This window comes from Anolis carolinensis, chromosome 3 (genome assembly GCF_035594765.1).
Source record: "Anolis carolinensis isolate JA03-04 chromosome 3, rAnoCar3.1.pri, whole genome shotgun sequence".
NCBI classification, from domain to species: domain Eukaryota; kingdom Metazoa; phylum Chordata; class Lepidosauria; order Squamata; family Dactyloidae; genus Anolis; species Anolis carolinensis.
Genome location: NC_085843.1, coordinates 171306795 through 171331177, shown reverse-complemented (window position 1 = coordinate 171331177; position 24383 = coordinate 171306795). Strand labels below are relative to the sequence as shown.

The following is a 24383-nucleotide window of genomic DNA, read 5'->3' as shown; positions in this document are numbered from 1 at the left end:
AGCTTTAGCTTGCGTGGACATGAGAGAAGCCTCCCAGCAACACACATGGGCATCCCCTGGGCAACATCTCTATAGATGGCCATTTTCTCACACCAGAAGCGACTTGTGGTATGTTTCCAAGTCACTTCTGGCACAATAAAAAACTGCTTTAGTTTTACTTTTCATTTATGCATCATTCCTGTGTGACATCACAAAGGAGAAAAATGCAGATGCTGTGAATATGACAACAACACTTTCCTTCCTCTGCATGCTATCTTTACTTGATAAAGAAGGTTGTGAAACTCCAAAACCATTGTGATGTATCGTCTGCCTTTTTAGGTAAAGGTTTTCCCCTGACATTAAGTCCAGTCATGTCTGACTCTGGGGGTTGGTGCTCATCTCCATTTCTAAGCCGAAGAGCCGGCATTGTCCGTAGACACCTCCAAGGTCATGTGGCTGGCATGACTGCATGGAGCGCCGTTACCTTCCCACCGGAGCGGTACCTATTGATCTACTCACATTGGCATGTTTTCGAACTGCTAGGTTGGCAGGAACTGGAGCTAACAGCGGGCGCTCCCGCCGCTCCCGGGGTTTGAACCTGGGACCTTTCGGTCTCCAGCTCAGTGCTTTAACACATTTCGCCACCGGGGTTCTGCCTTTTTACTGACCTAATAAAGGTATCAATCACCACAAGATGAATTTTAGATAGTGTTGTTGTTTTATCAGTATAGTTAATCTTCCTTGGAACTTTAGGAATTTTGTATTGGTTTTAAATCTTGCAAATTTCTTGAAAGGAGTATGAATTCTTGTAGTATAGCTTCTCAGATTTTGCTGGTTTTTGTCGCCTCTGCATCCATGCATTCCATTCTTTGGAGAAGTGGTATATAACAACTTATTGGATCTCCACTAAAATAAAACCCCACCATCTTTTTAAACTGGGGAGTTTGCCGACATGATCCTATGGCTTGAAGGACAAATTTCTCCTGTTTGTTTTAATCTTAAGAGTTACTATGCAAAAGTGCCATTTCATGGATGCACTATAATAATACTATGATTCTAAGGTGAAACAGAGGAGGAGAGGAGAATATGTCTTGGGATTAAAAAAGAAACCCACTAGAAAGTGGGAATAAAATGTTGCAGCTTGTGACACAAAATGTCATTTGGATATTTTTCTTCTATCCCCCCCTTTCTTGAAAACAAAAGCAACAAATACTGTAACCTTTTGACACATTTATCCAGTCTGATGGAGTCCATACAGAAGAAGCATTCAGACATGCCTTCACTAACCTGTAGTATGAAGAGTAGAATAGTCCAGGCGGCATTGTAACTGCAGCTTGCATAAACAAACTGCATGTCTAATAGCGTCATTAATCAATATACCATCGGGAATATCCTGCTATTCCATTCAAAGTGCATTAGAATTGACATAACTGAAGTGCACTTAGCTGCATTCTATCAGTTTTTATATCATTTCATTCTATCCACAGGGTGTATGCTGACTACAAGTAGCACTGCTTAAAAAATACATAATCCAGTTATGATCCTCTAAGTATGAATATGTTAGAGGACAGGATGCCTTTCCATCCACAAAAGCAAATGTCTATACAGTTTTTAACTTGCACCTTTAATTGTTTGCGAAAGTGATCTTCTTACTTTTTCTTATCTACATAAAATATTGGCTAGTCTACATGCAACGTAAGCTTGACTTGCATTAGCTGATATTAAGAAATGTGCAAGGAACGGCACAATTCAAGGTTTGTTTCCTGAACAGCAGACAGTTGCATTTGTGCCACGGAAAGGAAACCATTAAGGATTGCAACCTTGTTTTTGCTGGAAAGGCTGCTGAAACTGGTAAATAGTCACCAATTGAATTCCAGCATGGAGATGCATTATTGGGGGAAGCCTTTTATGAATGTAAGATCAGCTATAGGGGAAAAGAAATCCTGAGAAGAAAAGACATATATACACACAAACGGTATCAAACCTAAAGATCTTTTGTCTCACTTATTTTCTTTGTGATGATGGAGACTGTTCTGAACCACAGAGTAAGAACACACTAAATCTCTTTCTAAACATAGGAGTTATCTTGAAGTCTGATCACATGTGATTTAAAATACACGGGATGGGGGGAACTACCCTGTCTATATGGCAGCTCTTTCCATGTCAAGGGAAATTTGTAATCTGGACACACTAAAGAACTTTGATCCAGTTTCTTGTCTCTTCTTCATGGCTTTGTCCCTGAAAGGAGCACCAACAGACATTATGAAGATCTTACAACAAGGTACAGATCACATACCTTCTGATGAGGGATCACAGGCATAGGAGAATCAATTCTTGGGGCGGCTGTTGGAACTGGAACTGGGCGTTTTGATCTGACATGGAGGGAAAAGAGAAAATGTTATTGAGAAGCTGAGACTTTTCCCCCACGTCCTTCAAACAACGCACCAGAAACATTAGAAATAAAATGCTTTTCATATTCTACTATCTTCACTTTATTTTTCCATTTTACCATATTTGGTCACACAGACAGACTTTCATGCATGTACTGGTCTTCTAAATAAAATCACAAAGTCGTTTACAAGTAAAAAGAATTCAAACTGTAATGCAATGATGTTAAAACTTTAATCATTAATAATTTACCACTTCTTCCGAATTTTATCATTCCAGCCACTGTTGACAACAGGTCACATTTCAACATAAGTAAGTCGAAGTACAGTGGAACCTCTATTTAAGAGCATCCCTACTTAAGAGCATTTTAAGTTAAGAGCTGTCACTCAGCCTAAGTTTTGCTTTGACATAAGAACAGCATTTTGAGTTAAGAGCTAGCACCAGAGGGTGTGCAAGCATGAGAATACAAGGCTTTCGGGCTTCAAGGAAGCAGCCTCTGTGCCTTGTGCTCTTGTCTGTTTTGGGAGGTTGCTGTCTGCTTTGCTCTTGTCTGCTTTCAGGAACTTTGATTTAGTTGATCTTGTGTGGTTTTTATTCTTGGTATGTTTGGCCTCATGAAGAGTGGGAGGAAGAGAGACAGCAAGAGCAGGAGGGAGGCTGGAATAAGAACAGTATGAAGAAAATGATGCTTCTGCCTCTTTACTTTGTGCTTTGTGCTTCCTTGCCACAACTTTGTGCTTCTACCATTTTAAAGTTTATCTTTCTTTTTATTGTTCCATATGAATGTGCATTTATACATTATTTGTTATTTATGAAGTACATTTTCTTATTTAAAAACATGTAATAAAAATGGGGAGCGGGTTTCAGGGGGCCAGAACAGATTAATAGCATTTCAATGCATTTCAATGGGAAAATTCACTTTGAGATATGAGCATTTTGAGTTAAGAGCTAAGTCATGGAATGAATCACTGTACCTAGAATGGGATATCTAGATTCTAGATGAACTAGGTTCATGGGGACAGAGCAAGTCTGGTTCCTTATTCAGGGGTCACTTGTTCATGTGCAAACTTGTGAACCAGGCTGTGGGATGGGAGGATTCACCATGAAATGCATTGGGAAGAACCCCACAGTTTGTTTACAACTGCTTTCACCGAGTATTGTTACATGGCTGTTTTATATTCTTATTGGAAAAAAAAGGTAAAGGTTTCCCCTGACGTTAAGTCCAGTCGTGATTGACTCTGGGGGTTGGTGCTCATCTCCATTTCTAAGCCGAAGAGCCGGCATTGTCCAGAGACACCTCCAGGTCATGTGGCCAGCATAACTGCATGGAGCGCCGTTACCTTCCCGCCGGAGCGGTACCTATTCATCTACTCACATTTTGCATGTTTTCGAACTGCTAGGTTGGCAGGAGCTGGGGCTAATAGCGGGCGCTCATTCCGCTCCCGGGATTTGTACCTGGCACCTTTCGGTCCGCAAGTTCAGCAGCTCTGCACTTTAACACACTGTGCCACCAGGGGCCCCTCTATAGTACAGATGCACCCCAAATTTCTATGTCTACCAAGATTATGCAGACATCACGAGCTTCTATTAGATATTGCTTGTGTCATTACTTCCCAACCACTTCTCCCACCAATTCATGAATTAGTTTGAGCTTTAGTAATAGAACTATTTGTGTCCCAATTATAGTAATTAGTAGGGTCAATGAGAGAGCAGAATCTTGTATGAAGTTGTCAAGTGAATTGCAGGTGAAGTCACATGGGCACTGCTGATTTTCCAGTCCACACATCATGCTATGCTAATGATTGAATTCTATTACTGGGTGCACTCAAGGGGCAATACAGCCTGGCTGCTCTACACTCCTTTCTGGGCAAAGTAGCAATTCCTATATTTCCCCTAACATTTTCCCAAATTGTGTGATTAAACTCCACATTTTTAAGTGGAAGGAGGCAAAGAGTATCCTGCCTCATTCTTGCAGCAAAGTCACATTTTGCAAACTACTTGTGGGGTGACACTTCTGCTATGAGGAAAATGTTGCTGCTTTAGAGTATATTTATGTGTGAGTGTGTGTGTCAGGGGATCTAGCTTTTCCTCTGTCCAATCACAAATGTTTCAGAAATGATACAAAAGCCTTACAGTTCCAGATCATTAATGGTCCTGAAGCCAAGGGTGCATCTGTACTGTAGAATTAATGCAGCTTGATTCAACTTTAACAGTCATGGCTCAGTTCTATGGAATCCTGGGAGTTGTAGCTTGATGAGGCACCAGCACTCTTTGGCAGAGAAGTCAAAAGGCCTTAAAAAACCCAGTTCCCATGATTCTATAACTTTGGGACATGGTATCAAAATGCATAAACTCGATAGTGTAGAACAGTGATGGCCAACCTATGACACGTGTGTCAGCATTGACACGCCTAGCTATTTTTGCTGCCACGCTGCCACATGCAGATTCATTGGATGACTATGTCTTTTGTGACCAAATTCAGTGTGATTTGGTCCAGTGGTCTTGTTGTTTACTCCATGGGAATTATGCACATTACATTTATATATAGAGAGAGAGATTATCATTATATCATTCTATTATTATTCTATTATTATTGTAGTATATTATCATATTATTACTATTATATTATTATATTATTATTCATTATTAATGACTACATTGAAACTAGAATAGAGAGAAATTAGCGTGGAAACTGCAAGAGGTACCATAGATTGTTGTACATGAAAATAATGGTAGTAAATAGTTTTTGATTTATTAAATACAGTTATATATTACAATTATACATTTTTGTTATTTAAACTATACATAGTGCGAAATTATGTTTTTTCTCTCGAAGTGACACACCACCCAAGTCACGCTAGTTTTTTGGTGAATTTTGACACATCAAGCGCAAAAGGTTGCCCATCATTGGTGTAGAAGATACACACCAAGATTCCAGTTATTGTTTTTTTAAAAAATAGTTTCACTATTTTGCTGGTGGTATAACAGTTAACCTTTGGGCCTTTGCAATGGTTCACAGTCTTTAGATGTTTGCAATTTCAGTTCTGAGAATCGCTGGGCATACTGGCTAGGGCTTCTGGGAGCTAAAGTCCAATAGCATTTGGAGAAGGGAAGACTGAGATCCACTATCTAGAACAGAGCTTTCCAAGCATTTTATGTTGGTGACACAGTCATTTGATTTTTTTTACAAACCAGAGGTTAAACAACCCCCTTTTGAGAGATACAGAAACATACATAAATTGCAATAACCAAATGTATGGGAAGGCAACATATCTCATAAAAATCATTCATTTATATTAAATATATATACTGTATATACTCGAGTATAAGCCTAGTTTTTCAGCCCTTTTTTAGGACTGAAAAAAAAAAAACCTCCTCGGCTTATACTCGGGTGAGGGTCCTGGTGGGCTTATATTCAGGTCGGCTTATACTCGAGTATATATGGCATATTTTTCTCTATTATTATTGGTATTGTTCCATTTATTATTTTACTCTATTTATTATTATTATTACATTTATTATTTTACTCTATTATTGTTGTTACAGTACTTTTACATTTATTTTACTCTATTTTTATTATTATTAATACATTTATTATTTTACTGCATTTATTATTATTATTATTATTATTATTATTATTATTATTATTATTATTACATTATTTCACTCTATTATTACTAAAAGGATACATAAGCACATTTACATTGAAGAAGATGAAAATAATGATTTAATCAGAGTTGAACAGTCATATCTTAAATTACAGTTTGGTGTAAAGATTCAAAAACATTTAAACTACTGATGCCTCAATTAATGTAATTTTATTGGTATCTTGGCTTATACTGGAGTCAATGTTTTCCCAGGTTTTTTTGTGGTAAAATTAGGTGCCTCGGCTTATATTCGGGTTGGCTTATACTCGAGTATATACGGTATATGATTGATTGCTTATTTCACATAGAATCATAGAATAGTAGAGTTGGAAGGGACCTCATGGGCCATCCAGTCCAACCCCCTGCCAAGAAGCAGGAAATCGCATTCAAAGCACCCCCCGACAGATGGCCATCCAGCCTCTCCAGCCAGTATGAGGCCCTCTGGATCTTACCCCACAATACACATCTACTTCCAGTGGGGCCCAGTGCTGGCTACATCGAGGAAGCATAGTAGGAGGGGGAAACATGAACATGGAAAATTGCCCATGTTCAGGTAGAGAATCATGGGAACAACGTGGGATCATCCGGCATGTGATATGGATAGTGCGGGGTGCTGGATGATAGATCTACCCCTTTGCCCCACTGCCCTACGGGTCCCCCCGCTGTCCCCCACATCAAGGACAGCTACGCACTAAAGCCAACACACTAAGGTGTTGCGACACACAGTTTGGAAAGCTCTGTTCTAGAACATGAGAAGTTTAACTCTGTTTCTTCTGGCAGGAGGATCCCCCAATATGACCACCTATCCAATGTTGGCAATCAATGACATAATATGAAGATCAGTTGGAAAAGTCATTAGACTTATTTTTAACCACAGGAAATGTACCAATTTTAAAACCTGCCAAGATGTGAAAAATCACATAGGTTGATAGAAACAAAAATAGCTGCCAAAGTCATAGTTTAAACTCTTGCTAGTAACACTCCTCAACTATTAAAAAACAATAATAACAACAGTAGTAGCTGTAAGGATTCTAGGGGATACACTGCACAGTTTCCTGTGGAATGCAGTAGAGTTATGTATAAATCCATCAGTATTCAACCCCGGTGGTGAAGTGTGTTAAAGCACTGAGCTGCTGAACTTGCAGACCGAAAGGTCCCAGGTTCAAATCCCGGGAGCGGAGTGAGCGCCCGCTGTCAGCTCCAGCTTCTGCCAACCTAGCAATTCGAAAACATGCCAATGTGAGTAGATCAATAGGTACCTCTCCGGCGGGAAGGTAACGGTGCTTCATGCAGTCATGCCAGCCACATGACCTTGGAGGTGTCTACGGACAACGCCAGCTCTTCGGCTTAGAAATGGAGATGAGCACCAACCCCCAGAGTCAGACATGACTGGACTTAACGTCAGGGGAAACCTTTACCTATTCAGACTGAAACCAATGGCTCCTAAGGGAAGTGACCATGAAGCTCAGAGATCCTGACTATATGGAGGAATACAGAAGTTGCTGAGTGTAGTTTAGAAGGCAATAGACAGAAATCATGACAGGTAATGTGCCAATACAGGAAATGGAAATACAGTGGAACCGGAGCCAGCATGGTGTCCTGAGTTGATTTAAACAGCTGATTTTAAAGTAGGTATAACTGATTTTAATGTTTAATGTTTTAATGTTTGTGTATATTTATAACTATTTTATGTGTCAGCATGGAATGCTTGCCGTATATATGTTGTGCTCCACCGAGTCCCCTTCGGGGTGAGAAGGGCGGAATATAAATGTTTTAAATAATTAAATAATAAGTAACTTCTACTTAAGAGCATCCCAGCTTATGAGTTGTTGCTTGGTCGAGGCTTTGCTTTGACATAAGAGCAGCATTTTTGAGTTAAGAGCTAGCACCAGAGGGAGTGCTGTGAAAGTACAGGGCTTTAGGGCTTCAAGGGTGCTGCCTCTGTGCCTCCTGCTCTTATCTGCTCTGGGAGATTGCTGTCTGCTTTGCTCTTGTCTCCTTTGAGGAACTTTGGGTTAGTTGATTTTGTGTGGTTTTTATTCCTGAGATGTTTGGCTTCATGAAGAGAGAGAGGGAGAGAGAGATCAAGAGCGGAAGGGAGGCTGGAGTGAGAACAGTATGAAGAAAATGATGCTTCTGCCTCTTCACTATGTGCTTTGTGATTCCTTGCCACAACTTTGTGCTTCTACCATTTTAAAGTTGCTTTTTATTGTTCCATGTGAATGTACACATTATTTGTTATTTATAAAGTAAATTTTCTTATTTAAAAGCATGCAACAAAAATGGGGGGGGGGGGAGATTGGCGGCCCGAAAGGATGAATAGCATTTCAATGTGAAAATTCACTTTGGGATCAGAGCATTTTGAGTTAAGAGCTTTGTCATGGAAAGAGTTAAATTCTTAAGTCAAGCTATTACTGTACTGTATTTATTCCACCCCTCCACCCCTCCAGTTTAATGTTTACTGGTGGGTGTTCTTGTAAGCCATGGTATCTTCGGTATCAATTTCTCAGACTATGTTCCAGCATTCTAGTTGCTTCTGAATACACATATACCACTAGTGCTGAAACTAGGTTTAGGCTAAAAAATAAAGAGCTTGCTGGGATGGCTCAAACAAATCACATATGATCATCTACTTAGTAGTAGATTCAACTGCATCATCTAAGTCTTTACATTCAGTACGTAGACTTATCAGTGTTTGGACAGAGGGAAAGAATGTCAGCAGCAGAGGCAAATTAATAGGAAGAAGGCATAATATAATTCAGGAACATTTATCAAACACTACAAAGGAGAAATAGATAGGGAATGCCATTTTCTCAAGCAGTCTAATCTCATTTGTAATGTCTAGTTGGAGTCGGAGATATGTGAACTACAAAATATGATTCAATGGAAGACCAACATAGGTTCTGTGCTGTTTGAGCAGTGATGCAAATGTTTTCATTTATTTCAAACTTCACAAATATATACAGTAGAGTCTCACTTATCCAACATAAACGGGCCGGCAGAATGTTGGATAAGCGAATATGTTGGATAATAAGGAGGCATTAAGGAAAAGCCTACTAAACATCAAATTAGGTTATGATTTTACAAATTAAGCACCAGAACATCACGTTATACAACAAATTTGACAGAAAAAGTAGTTCAATATACAGTAATGCTGTGTAGTAATTACTGTATTTACAAATTTAGCACCAAAATATCATGATGTATTGAAAACATTGACTACAAAAATGCGTTGGATAATCCAGAACGTTGGATAAGCGAGTGTTGGATAAGTGAGACTCTACTGTATTAACAGTTCAGTCCTAGGCAATTTTAGAGGGAAATAAAATCCACAGTGTGCAATGGAATTTACTCCTTAGTATGTAAGAATAAACTGCACAGTATGACACAGATAAAGTTTGGTATAAGATAAACATTATTTATCTATATATTTATATATCTATATCTCTATCTTCTATATATCTATATATCTATCTTCTGTATATCTATATCTATCTATATATCTATATATCTAATAAAAGTCAATGTTTGTAAGCGACGGTGAGGCGGACAATGGTGCGGAGGTGTATGTGCCAGCTTTCTGATTGGCCGGCACTATCACAGGCCACTGTGACCACCAGGAATGACCGACCTGGCCCAAACTTGGCACACTTAACCTCCATGACACACTTTACGTCCTGGTGCCATTGGCGGGATGATGGACCATGGGTCATGGGATTTGTAGTACTTTCAATTGCTACAGCTCTCACAGGCCACTGCCATGCCCACCAATGACGGAAGTAGACCAAACTTAGCACACAGAACCCCCCTGAACCCCTTTCCGCCCTTGGGCACATTGGGGAAGGATGGAACAAGAAGCTTTACTCACTTCTTGCTCTGGGAGTTGTAGTTCACCCTTATACAGACAACACTGAACCCAGCCGACTTTGGATCTGGACCAAATTTGGCACACAGCCCCATCATGCCCAACTGAGGATACAGGCAGGGTTTCAGGGTGACTGACCTTTGCCTCTGAGAGTTGTAGTTCACCCTTATACAGACAGCACTGAACCCAGCCGACTTCGGATCTAGACCAAACTTGGCAAACTGCCTCATCATGCCCAACTATACATACAGGCAGGGGTTCGGGGTGACTGACCTTTCCCCCTGGGAGTTGTAGTTCACCCTTATACAGACAGCACTGAACCCAGCCGCCGACAGATCTAAACGAAACTTAAGAGATATTTCCTCACATCCCAAAACTGTCTCTACTAATAACCCGGGCACTGCCGGCTCCCCAAGCTAGTCCATAATAAAAGTGAAAACCCGTATGTGTGTATGTGGCACAGGTGTCTGCTCACACAGACAGCCTCCGGCCTCCACAAATAGGCTATAGTTCCCAGTGCTGAGGAGCCACCAAGTCACTCTTTTCCACTGACATTGGGGTTACAGCGAGCTCCATGAACATGTAGCCCAAACCCTGCCAATGTCCTCCTCAAACACTACGGCCCACCACCCAAGGAATGCTTTCATTTGGGGACCATTTCATCCTAGATTTTGCATTGTCCCCCACCACAGGCAGGCATCCCAGGGTTCTGCATTGGTGTAGAATTTGCATGACCCCGCCTACTGCCCTTCTCTTTCAAATCTGTCTGCAGAACAAACATAGCAGAGGAGGAGTTTGGGGGATTGATTCCACATGGTGAAAGTTGTAGTTCACCTTGCATCAAGTCACAGCACTGTGACTCCTACTGGGAAATTCAGAGGAGTTGTAGTTCACCTACACCCAGAACGCACTATGAACCCAAACAATGATGACTTTGGCCCAAACTTGCCATGCATACCTGATATGCCCAGATTTGAATACTGGTGGGTTTTGAGGGGATTTGGCCTGGACATTTGGGAGTAGTAGGTACTGGGATTTATAGTTCACCTGCAATGAATGAGCACTCCAAACCCCTCCGATGATGGACCAGGACCAAACTTGGCACACAGAGCCCCCATAACCAAAAGAACATATTGGACAAGTTTGGGGAAAAGGGAGTTATAGTTCTTCTGCATCCAGAGAAACAGTGACACCCACTGACAATGGACCAGGACCAAACTTTGTACAGAGAAGCCTCACGACCAACTGAACATACTGCAGGGGTTTGTGGGAATGGGCCTTGATTTTGGGAGTTGTAGTTCACATACATCCAAAGAGCACTGAACCCAGCCAACGACGGATCTGGACCACACTTGGCACACAGACTCAACATAGCCTTCTGTGGATACTGACAGATGTTTTGAGACAATTGCCCTGGGAATCTGGGAGTTGTAGTAGTTCACCCCCATCCAGAGAGCACTGGACAAGCCAACGACAGATCTGGACCACACTTGTTACATAAACCAACAATGGCCAACTGAATACTGGCAGGGTTTGGGGAGGATTGACCCACGATTCTGGTAATTGCCGTTCACCCACACCAAACTAAGAATACCTAACAATTAAAGACAAATAATCCCTTTTTCAAATAACCCGGGCATCGCTGGGTTCCCAAGCTAGTATATAATAATAATAATAAACTTTATTTATATCCCACCCCCTCTGTTAAGTTATAATATTATAATATATATATTACCCCAAATTACAATATTATCAATTAATGCAGTAGTTTTCAACCTCTGGGTCCCCAGATGTTTTGGCCTAAAACTCCCAGAAATCCCAGCCAGTTTACCAGCTGTTAGGATTTCTGGGAGTTGAAGACCAAAAACATCTGGGGATCCACAGGTTGAGGAAGACTGAATTAATGTGTCTTTTGCTTCCCAAATACTAATATAATGGATATATTTAAACCTAATTCATACATGTTAAAAATCCTTAACAACTACAATACATTGGTTGAAAATCTAGCAATATTTATAATTTTATTATCATCTTATATGGAGCCCCCTATGGTGCAACGGGTCCTTGTGTTGGCAGGACTGCTGACCAGAAAGTCGGTGGTTTGAATCTGGGGAGCAGAGTGAGCTCCCATCTGTCAGCTCCAGCTTCCCATGCGGGGACATGAGAGAAGCTTTTCACAGGATGGTAAAACATCAAAACGTCTGAGTGTCTCCTGGGCAACGTCCTTGCAGATGGCCAATTCTCTCAAACCAGAAGCGACTTGCGGTTTCTCAAGTTACTCCTGACACACACAAAAATCATCTTATATCACTTTTTTAAAAAAGTGGAAGCCTTTATCTATTCTTTCTTGAGTTTCATATCACATTTTAATATATATTTATTATCTATAAGATCCAGTAAGCCTGCATAATTATCATTTATGTTTGGTCATATAGTTGGTGGTGACTCCAAAGATGACTGTCTCTTTAAAAAAATTCTTTCTTTGGCTGTTTTATTATCTTTCGCTATCCTTTTAAGAAGATAAATCAAGAACATTTATTGCAGTTCCATTTCCATCTAAATAATGCAGCCTTTTGCTCCTGATCAAGATACTACTGTATCATTTTGAGGTCAGGTCAAAGTATCCATTCAGTTATGACTAAGCTCGATGGGAATTCATTTTGATGCTCTGCTTTTGACCCTCATTCCCCATTTACACTTTTTTAGGTTTAGCAAGATATGCATGTGTGTGTGTATACAAAGGATAGAAGCATGATAAATATTAGTTTAGGATTTTTAGCCACAAGCTTACAAACATTGTAAAGAAGAACAGAACATGGGTGATTATTCTGTGGCACATGGTGTACCTGACATTTCAGGTTTTAGGGAATCATATGGACTTTACTCATGGCACAGAATCAAGTACATATACTTATCCGCCTTCCCAATATATGCAGTTCCTCTGACGGCTGGTAGCTTTTATGACAGTGGAGGTGCCAGTCTGCCTAGTTATACACTTATAGGAGTTATCCAAGATACAAAGCTATGTTGAAGATAGGAGCTTCTATAAAGTACAGGGGCCACAGTGGTGCAATGGATTAAACAGTTGAGCTGCTGAACAAAAGGTTGGCAGTTCGAATCTGTGGGATGCGGTGAGCTCCCCCTGTTAGCCCCAGCTTCTGCCAAACTAACAGCTCGAAAACATGCAAATGTGGGTAGATCAATAGGTACTGCCTCGGCAGAAAACTACACTCCATGAAATCATGCCGACCACATGAACTAGGAGGTGTCTACGGGCAACACAGGCTCTTCGGCTTAAAAATGAGATGAGCCAAAAGGGGAAGACTTAACCTTTATTTGTGTTATGGTTGTTTCTAGCCACTGAATATTTGTGTTTGTTTATGCTGGAATCCACCCTGAGTCCCCTTGGGAAGATAGGGTGGAATCCAAATAAATTATTATTATTAGTATTATTATTATTGACACAACGACGTTGTATGACACAGCAAACAAGATAGATATGCTGGACTTCGTATCACAAAATCACAAGTCAAATACTTCCCAAGTGTCTAGGACTGTGTGATGTATTTTCGGATGATGCGTGCAGATCCCAGCAGGGTGGCCTTTTGCAGTTGGCAGATCGTAATTTTGTCAATGTCTATTGTTTCCAAATGCCGGCTGAGATCTTTTGGCACGGCACCCAGTGTGCCGATCACCACCGGGACCACCTGCATTGGTTTCTGCCAGAGTCTTTGAAGTTCAATCTTGAGGTCCTGATAGCGGCTGAGTTTTTCCTGTTGTTTTTCATCAATGCGACTGTCACCTGGGATGGCAACATCAATGATCCAAACCTTTTTCTTTTCCACAACTGTGATGCCTGGTGTGTTGTGTTCCAGAACTTTGTCAGTCTGTATTCGGAAGTCCCACAGTATCTTTGCATGTTCATTTTCCAAAACTTTTGCAGGTTTGTGATCCCACCAGTTCTTTGCTGCTGGAAGGTGGTATTTGAGGCATAAATTCCAATGAATCATTTGGGCCACGTAGTTGTGCCTCTGTTTGTAGTCTGTATGTGCAATTTTCTTACAGCAGCTGAGGAGATGATCGATGGTTTCGTCGGTTTCCTTGCACAGTCTGCATTTTGGGTCATCAGCTGATTTTTCGATCTTGGCCTTAATTGCATTTGTTCTGATGCCTTCTCCTGAGCTGCAAGGATCAGGCCTTCTGTCTCCTTCTTCAGGGTCCCATTCGTGAGCCAGAGCCAGGTCTTCTCCTTATCAGCTTTTCCTTCAATTTTGTCAAGGAACTTTCCATGCAATGTTTTGTTGTGCTCTAGTTTGTAGTGTGGTTTTATTGTACTGGTTTTTTGTCTGCTGTGCTTTGAGGAGTTTCTGATGATGATGATGATGATGATGATTATTATTATTATTGGCTAAAACCCAGAGCATGTTTATTCTCCCTCTGACCTCAGAGCCATATGATCCCACTGGCCTGTTTAGGTTGGAGCTCAGCCCAGTATAGAGGCAAGAACCACACCATTGCGGGGAGGGACTGTGAATGTTGCCTGTACTCTTACATATTTCTTTGTAGCTGGTTAGTATTCCCAGGGCTATGGGTGGGAAAAATCCCACAAATCCCAATTTTAAAACTCACAAATGTATCACATTGGTGATCTGTTTGTCTATTAGCAAACTCGTGGGTAATATCTCCCAGTTTCCTGTCCTTGGAATAAAATATAGGTAATAGAGTTCTCTCCAATTCTAACCAAATCATAAAGAAGTACAGGCAGTCTCCGATTTACAAACATCCGACTTACAAATGACTCATAGTTAAGAATGGGGGTGAGACAACAGAAAGTGAGAGAATTTTTCCCATTGGAAGGGAGATTCACTCCAGAAAGAGTTATCATGCGGAAAAGTTGTCTCATCTGAAGCTTTATCACCAAGTTTTTTTTCAACAACAAGCCAAAATGTTCAAAATCCAATTATCAATGAGACAGAAAGTGAGGTGAAATCTTCTGAATAGGGGCACAGCTGGCAAACCAAACGCCACAGGAATGCTAAGATTTCCCTATGGTATCCACTGAACTTGCATATATATATATACACACACACACACACACACACACTCACAAGTGTATGTGTAATCTGGTGTGACACTTATCCACTGAACTTGCATATATATATATATATATATACACACACACACACACACACACACACACACACATATACATACATACACACACACACACACACACACACAAGTGTATGTGTAATCTGGTGTGACACTTAAAAATGTACCTGTTCTGACTTACATACACATTCAACTTAAGAGCAAACCTGCCAAATCTATCTTGTTCGAAACTTGAGGACTGCCTGTACATGACAACTACTAATGCATACAGTGGGTCCTTGGTATTGGCTGGGGTTTGGTTCCAGTGGATACTAAAATCCGTCTATCCTGACATCCCTTTATATAGAATGGTGCATGCAAATGATGTTGCATATATAAAATGGCAAAATCAAGGTTTGCATTCTGAAACTTAAAAAATATATATTTTCAGGCAAATATATATCCCTGGATGTAGACTCTATGGATATGGAAGGCCAAGTACATTCCTTTTCTTTAATATGCTAGCAATTAGATTTAGTCAATAAAAAAAATGTGTACATTAGGAAAACTATACCAAATACATACAAATTTCCACCCAAGAAGAGAAGTATTGGAACCTGGTAGGAACTGGATAAGGAAGAGAATGCTGGGGAAATTCTGAGAAACTAAAAGAAACCTGGAAAATGTTCACATCCTTTTGCAGAGCTCTCATAGAATGTGACACTCCTTCCAACCTCAGGCTTGCTGAAAAGACTTGCCACCACTGAGATAGGAGGATCATCCCACAGACTGACCAAAATGACTTCTTTTTTTTACTGAACTAACCTGTGAATGACTTTAGTTCCCAGACATTTATCTGCTACTGCTAACCTGAAGCTTTCTTTTGTGCGGAGCAGTTTAATTTAAAATGTACAGAGTGTTTATTCATAGACACATCCTTCTCAGAGCCACTGGTGATCTGAATATGAAAGATGACCACCAAAGCATTGGGCTTCTAAATTCAAAGTGTAGTTCCTTTATTTATCAAATCACAAGAACACATAATGCATAGTAACATATATGACATAAGCAAGATAAGTTTGGTAAAGAAAGACACTAAAGGAAAGCTGACTAACGGATATTACACCTAATTTGAATCACCCCATGTAAGATTTGAATAATTTTGTTTCACGCAATCACATATCCTATAGAATAAAGACAAATGTTATGCTGTTCATCAGAGCAACGTTTTGGAATGAGAAATCTACTGCTTTGGTGTAGTCTTTTCCAGACTAGCAGAGAGTCTTCTATGGAAGCATTTTGGCACCTTTAAATTAATACAGTAGAGTCTCACTTATCCAACGTTCTGGATTATCCAATGCATTTTTGTAGTCAATGTTTTCAATACATCGTGATACTTTGGTGCTAAATTCATAAATACAGTAATTACTACATAGCATTACTGCGTATTGAACTACTTTTTCTGTCAAATTTGTTGTATAACATGATGTTTTGGTGCTTAATTTTTAAAAATCATAACCTAATTTGATGTTTAATAGGCTTTTCCTTAATTCCTCCTTATTATCCAACATATCCACTTATCCAATGTTCTGCCGGCCCGTTTATGTTGGATAAATGAGACTCTACTGTATGTATGTATGTATATATATATATGTATACACACACACATACACACACACATCATCACTGATGCAGGGGTCTCCCAACTGCAAAAATAAATTTCTCATACTACTTAAAGAGCCCCTTGCCTGATCATTCCCTCTTAAAATTTAACAATAAAAAGGAAATCTAGAGATATAATCACTGTGGAGAATACAAAAAAGAGACAATCAAATATACTTACCCAGCTGCAATTGCTTATACCCTACTCAACACAGAGAACAATTATTGTCTCTCAAGTGTAAGAAAGTCGTCATCAAGAAAATTGTAACACAACAGAAACGTAGAGAGCAATTCTTGTCTCTCAAGTGTAAGAAAGTCGTCATCAAGAAAATTGTAACACAACAGAAAGGATTCAATCCAGGATCTTCACAATAAACCACAAAACTAAGAATTCCATATAGTTATAACTAAAGGATACATAATTATGAAAACTGCTATACAGGGAGAGAGAAGTTGAAATGGTTGGGCAAATCACAGCATGTCACTGGTCTTCCTTTCTTTCACCTTATATATCTCAGTCCTAACTACTCCATACCAGCTATACTATATGTATCTTTTAGATCTATGTAATGTATGCATCGTTTTCTACTTACTGTTGTCAGTTCTACTAGCTAATCAACACAAATCAAGTGCTTGTGGGAGACACAAAGCAGTAATAACTCTCAATCATTTCCCCCAACATGTGAAGCTGCCGTCTTTATTCAAGCCTATAACTCGGACTGAAATGCTGTTAATGCCCATGGTGACCTTTTTCCAGTGAGCACCAAGTAATGTTGCAGAAGGCGATTATCTTCTGCAAGCCACCCGGGTGGGATATATATACCCCCAAATAAATGGGAAGGCTTGTTTTTTTTTACATTACTTCTTGGGTTGATATTTGGAGAAAGAGATACTGGGAGAGTGATGTGCATTCAACAAACATTTCGTATAAGGAAGCAGGCTCTGCAGTGCAATAAATACTCCTTTGCCCTTTAAAGACATGGCATTGATTGATGGCCAACTTGCTCTTCAGTGAGCCTAACAAGGATTATGAGGTACACTTCACACTGAGCCCTCCGCATGCAACAGAATAACTGACAGTCCAGTCTTTTATCCCACTGAAATCAATGAGGCTTTTGCTGGGTTGCAAGAATATAGGATTGCAGATGGAATTCTGATGGTCATCCAAAACAGGGTGGGCAAGTGTGGAGCTCCAGATGCTGGAATGCAATTCCCATCATGCTGAGAGATGGAAGATACAATCTAAAAATATCTGGGAGATCACATTTATCTACCAAATCGAAGTACAGTAGAGTCTCACTTATCCAACATAAACGGGCCGGCAGAACGTTGGATAAGCGAATATGTTGGATAATAAGGAAAGATCAAGGAAAAGTCTATTAAAAATCAAATTAGGTTATGATTTTACAAATTAAGAACCAAAACACCATGTTACACAACAAATTTGACAGAAAAAGTAGTTCAATACAAAATAATGCTATGTAGTAATTACTGTATTTACTAATTTAGCACCAAAATATCACGATTTATTGAAAACATCGACTACAAAAATGCGTTGGATAATCCAGAACATTGGATAAGCGAGTGTTGGATAAGTGAGACTCTACTGTATTTATTTATTTACAGTATTTATATTCCGCCCTTCTCACCCCGAAGGGGACTCAGGGCGGATCACATTATGTACATATAGGGCAAACATTCAATGCCCATAAACACATCGAACCGAGACAGAGACAGACAGACAGACAAACAGACGCAGAGGCAATTTAATCTTCTCCTGAGGGGATATACGATTCTGGCCACAGGGGGGAGCAGCTGCTTCATCATCCACTCTGATGGCACTTCTTCACTTCCTCATTCCAACGTTGAAAATTAGTTAAACTTGCCTCCCCACTTTTATAAGTGGTACCTTATTTCCTACTTGATAGATGCAACTATCTTTCGGGTTGCTAGGGCAGCAACGAGCAGGGGCTGTATTTTATTTTTTAATTGACGGATGCTCACCCTGCCACGGGCTGGCCTCGAACTCATGACCTCATGGTCAGAGTGATTTATTGCAGCAGCTGTTTACCAGCCTGCACCACAGCCCGTACAAAGTACTGTAGTGATTTGAGTACCACTTTGGAAATTAGAGTTTGAATCCCTACTCGGTCATGGAGGCTTACTGGGTGACCTTGGGTAAGTCACTCTCTCTCAGGTTGCATCTACACTGTATTTATTTACATTTATTTATGTATGTATTTATTATAATTGAGAATACAGTTATAATGTCTAGAAACATGTATAGAAAAACCAGAAACAAAGTTAAAAACCAGAACCAGAAACAAAGTTAAAAATGTGGCATTATATTAAATATCCTTTGATCAGAAGCTGGCCACTTGGAGTGCCTGTGGTGTTGCTTTAAGAAGGTCCTGCATTGTGCCTGTGGCAGGGCTCAGGCTGCATTGTGATAAGTGGTCTGTGGTTTGCTTTTCTCATGCTTGCATGTCGTGGACTCCACTTTGTAGCCCCATTTCTTAAAGTTAGCTCTGCATCTCATGATACCAGAACACAGTATGTTCAGCACCTTCTAAGTCACCCAATCTTCTGTGTGCCCAGGAGGGAACTTCTCATCTGGTATCAGCCACTAATTGAAGTTCCAGGTTTTAACTTGCCACTTTTGGATTCTCGCTTCCTGAGGTGTTCCTGTGAATATTTATGTATGAAGCTATTTCTTGATTTAAGGTGTTGGCTTGCTGGCTGATATCCAAACAGAGGATGGGCTGGAGATGTCACTGCCTTGGTCCTTTCATTACAGGCTGCTACTTCCCAACAAATGTCAGGTAGTGCAATGCCAGCTAAACAGTATTTCTCCAGTGGTATACGGTGTAGACATCCTGTGATAAAGCTGCATGTCTCATTAACAGCCACATCCACTATTTTAACGTGGTGAGTTGTATTCCACAGTGGGTATGCAGATTTAACAGCAGAGTAGCAAAGCACAAGGGCAGATGTCTTCACTGTGTCTAGTTGTGATCCCCAGGTTGTGCCAGTTTTTGTATGATGTTATTTCTAGCACCCACATTTTGCTTGATAGTCAAGCAGTGCTTCTTGGAAGTCAGAGCACAGTCCAGAGTTACTGCCAGTTATTTGGGTGTGCTGCAATGCTCCAGTGGGATTCCTTCAAAATTCAAGATGCTTGTCTCTTCTTAAGAGGGAAAGCACATGTCTGTGTTTTAGTTGGATTAGGAATCAGCTGGTTTTCCCTGTAATAGGCAGTAAGAGTACCTAAAGCTTCCGAGAGCTTCTGTTCAACCATTCCAAAGCTCCCTGCTTGAGCGCTGATGTCACGATCTCCAGCATTCGACTTGCAGCATGCAACCAAACTTCTACACTGTAGAATAAATATAGTTTGATACAACTTAAACTGCCATGGCTCAAAAGTTATGAAATCTGGGGAGCTGTAGTTTTTGGTGAGGCATCAGCACTCTTTGGCAAAGAAGGCTAAATTCTTCATAAATATATCTCTCTCAGTGCTCCATAGCATTGAGCCATGTCAGTTAAAGTGGTATCAAACTTCATTAATTCTACAATATAGATACACCCTCAGTCTCAGGCCCCATCTACATTGTCATATAAAATCCAGATTATTGGCTTCGTACTGTGCTTCCGGTGGCACAGTGTGTTAAAGCACTGAGCTGCTGAACTTGCAGACGAAAAGGTCGTAGGTTCGAATCCAGGGAGCGGAGTGAACACCCACTGTTAGCTCCAGCTTCTGCCAACCTAGCAATTCGAAAACATGCCAATGTGAGTAGATCAATAGGTACTGCTCCGGCTGTCATGCCAGCCACATGACCTTGGAAGTGTCTACGGACAACGCTGGCTCTTCAGTTTAGAAATGGAGATGAGCACCAACCCCCAGAGTCGAACGCAACTGGACTTAACGTCAGGGGAAACCTTTACCTTTACCTTTACTGGATCATATGGCAGTGTAGACTAATATAATCCAGGTCAAAACAGATAATCTGGAATCAGAAACTGGATTATATGGCAGTGTAGATGGGGTCTCAGAGGAAGGCAATGAACAAAAGTTGCCAAGAAAACCCTATGATCAGTTCACCTTACTGTTATCACAGGTCGGAAATGATGTACATTCAAAAAACAATAACAACAAAATGTAATGCAAATAAATGCATCTATTTCAGCATTGTTTCCATTTGGGATGCTAAGAAGAATAGCTCCTTTTGAAAATGATTTTCAATTACAGGTGTAGTAAAATCAAATTTAAGCAGTGTTAAAACCCACTAATTCCAAAGGGATTTAAGCATATGCTTAACCTCTTTGAATATAAAACTGCATAACTTTGGCTAGGTTATTATTCCCTATACTACCAGTGCAAAATAGAGAACATGGAACATTGTCACAGATTCCCCCATGAATTGAGTTTTATGTTGGCAATTGGCTGGCAGTTGGTATTTGACTATGAATAGATCGGCTGTTCTGCTGCTTAGCATTTTGATGTGGCTTTGGTTCACGTAATTTCAAAGGTCATTCTCTTTGGTTCTTTCTCCTCCAAGAAAGCGATGAACAATTGATTGCCTGATATCCTTAGATACTGCTAATACAATTAGGCTAGCTATCCTAATATTTGGTTTAATTTACGCAATAATTTTGGAGGCAGGTCTACAGTAACAGCATTCAAATTCAGGTCATCCTGAATTAATAAAGTCTAAGTGTTCTTGCAGGAGCCCCGGTGACGAAGTGTGTTAAAGCACTGAGCTGCTGAACTTGCAGACTGAAAGGTCCCAGGTTCAAATTCTGGGAGCGGAATGAGCGCCCACTGTTGCTCCAGCTTCTGCCAACCTGGCAGTTCGAAAACATGCCAATGTGAGTAGATCAATAGGTACCGCTCCGGCAGGAAGACAACACCGGCTCTTCAGACATGACTGGACTTAATGTCAGGGGAAACCTTTACCTTACTATGTGTTCTTGGACTTTACTTCTTTAATAATAGAAATGGCAGAGATAGCATGGGAAGAAAAGGAATACTTTCCTGCACTACAAAACTGTAAAGGTTTTTTAACATGTTCCAGCATGTGAAATGAAAGAAAGAAGCCAGATACTACTACAACAACAACAACAACAACAACAACAACAACGTCACCAACAACTTTATTCTTATACCCCCTCACAATCTCCCAAACGGGACTTGGGGAGGCTTACATTTGGGAAAAAATGCCCACAGACACAAATATAAATAATCCATCAAAGCAAAAAACATATTGGTTAAAATAAAAACACAAATTCAATAAGAATAAGGAGCCCCGGTGGCGAAGTGTGTTAAAGCACTGAGCTGCTGAACTTGCAGATCGAAAGGTTCCAGGTTCAAATCCCGGGAGCGGCATGAGCACCCACTGTTGCTCCAGCTTCTGCCAACCTAGCAGTTCGAAAACATGCCAATGTGAGTAGATCAATAGGTACCGCTCCGGCAGGATGACAACACCGGCTCTTTGGCTTAAAAATTGAGATGAGTATCAACCCCCAGAGTCAGACATGATTGGACTTAATGTTAGGGGGAAACCTTTACATTTACCTTACCTTTAATGTCAAAGCACTGTTTCTGTTGGAGGTACTAGTAAATCTAAATTTATTTTATCAATAATTAATTTTTTTATTTCTGGGGGTGGTTGTGTAGGCATATCCCAGTGCACTGCTTTGCCTGGGGACCCATATGGCCATGTTCCATAACATTCTCTCCTGACGTTTCACCCACCTCTATGGCAGTATACCATGGGTATACCTCACAACCTCTGATGATGCCTGCCATAGATGTGGGCAAAACGTCAGGAGAGAATGCTTCTGGAACATGGTCATACAGCCCAGAAAATATACAACAACCCTGTGATTTCTGTTAATGCAGAGCTGTTAAAGTCTGATCCAAAGAAGTTCCACATAACACCTGTTGGAAAAGACTATGTTTGTAGTGGTGGATATAAAATAGTTGATTGTTATTGATCAAGTGTAGCAGCAAAATCTTGAAAGAATGTGTCTGAAGTAGAGATTTGTGTTTATGTATAATCGTTTAAAAGTCATGAGATGTTCCCTGTGTATATGGAGTGCAAGAGACAACTGTATAAAGATTGTATGTGATTGCCTAGTTTCAAGAAAAGTGTTATAAGACATTCAGTATGAAAAACCATGTGATGTAATGAATGTACAATAAGTTGATTCATATGTGTTTAGGTGATGTATATATTTAAGAAGACAAAATTACATTTAAAGAGGGGGAATTGTTAATGTGGGATTTGTGTATTGGTAGTGTTTAAATGAAATTTGTGTCTTGTCTGTATTGCATACTGATTGCATCATCCAGAGTGTAGTATAGTCTGGAAAGAGTTAATTACTAAGAAGCTGTGATGACCTTGATGTGTGGCTGGAACCAGGGAGTGTCCAGACACAAGTGTGTGTGCATTGCTGATTGCATTAGTTCAGCTCTGAGTTGAGTCGAGTTCTGTCTGCCTAGGTGTTGAGTCAAGTCCTGTGTTAGTCTATTGTCTGGAAGCCTGTTTGTCTTGATTATTATTGCTTACAATTAAACTTTGTATATAGTTTTACTAATGTCTCAGTTGTCACTTCGTTTTGTGTTCCACTGATTCCATCCAACTACTGATGCGCTGCAATTACTCTGACAATTCCGGCCATGAAAGCCTTCAATAACACATCATTTTCCCCGTTTTCACTTACTATTCCCGCTCTCCACTACCCAATTCATAAATGAGGGTTGTTTCCACTATGGCGACATGGGTGGAGGGAATAACAGGAAAACACGAGGAAATGGCTTCACTCCTTCTAACTCCCCCCTAAAGGACAACCCTTCTCTGTCTAGCACCTCTTTTTGGCCTCCACCCAGATAATGGAACAGTACCCTATAATGTTGTTAAGATATATAAGGTATAATGTTGCCTATCTTAGGTCAACCTTGTAGGGTCAAAATCTCAGCATATTCTAACTAGTTTATGTGTGACACACAGCACCACTGATGAAGAGAAGTTTCAGCTTCAAAAGTGCTGATGCAATGGATGCCATTATCCTCTTGGATTTGTAGAGGATAATTGTGGAATTATCTCAAGGTTAAATAATAAAAAGACAAAGGTTTATTAAGATATATAGGAGTTCAGTTGACAACTGCAGAGTTGACAAATCAACTGATAATGAGCCTAATTATATTTCAGGCATCAGATCCTAAGTTACTTTGGAGGCTAAGCAGAGTCAACCATAGCTAGTACTTGGATGGGGGACCTCCAGTGAATACCAAGTGTTGTAGTCTGGATTTCAGGAGAAGCAACTGACAAAACAACCTCTGAGTGTTCCTTGTCCAAGAAAGCCCTATGAAATTCATGGGGTCATCATATGTCAACAGGTGATTTGAAGGTCCCCCTTAAACAAGGGATGTGACCTTCTCTTGGTTCTGATTTCACCAGAAAAATAAAGATGCCTCTTCAGAATGCAAAATGGCTTCTGGTGACTGCTAGCTATTAAATGTGAAGTGCAGAAATATGCTCAGATTGGGGCTTGAGGGGAAGAATTTGATTCCTTGAGGGCCGGGCTGTGGCGCAGCTGGCTAGTAACCAGCTGCAATAATTTAGGCTAATTTAACTAATTTACAACATCATAAAACTGCCAGCAAAACACGAGGAAAGGAATGAGGAAGTACAGCCACTAGTGGACAGTGAAGCAACAGCTCCCCCTGTGGCCGGAATTGTGAAGCTGGA

The 24383-nt window shown here is 40.3% G+C and overlaps 1 protein-coding gene across 17 annotated transcripts in view; it reads right to left on the bottom strand.

Moving 5' to 3' along the window:
• ldb3 (LIM domain binding 3) overlaps positions 1–24383 on the bottom strand; it is a 264313-nt gene that overhangs the window by 102839 nt on the left and 137091 nt on the right. For all 17 annotated transcript variants that reach the window (XM_062977395.1, XM_062977393.1, XM_062977392.1 and 14 more), the window contains exon 4: positions 2276–2351. In XM_062977395.1, the coding sequence (XP_062833465.1) occupies positions 2276–2351 (76 nt within the window). The remainder of the gene's footprint in view (positions 1–2275; positions 2352–24383) is intronic.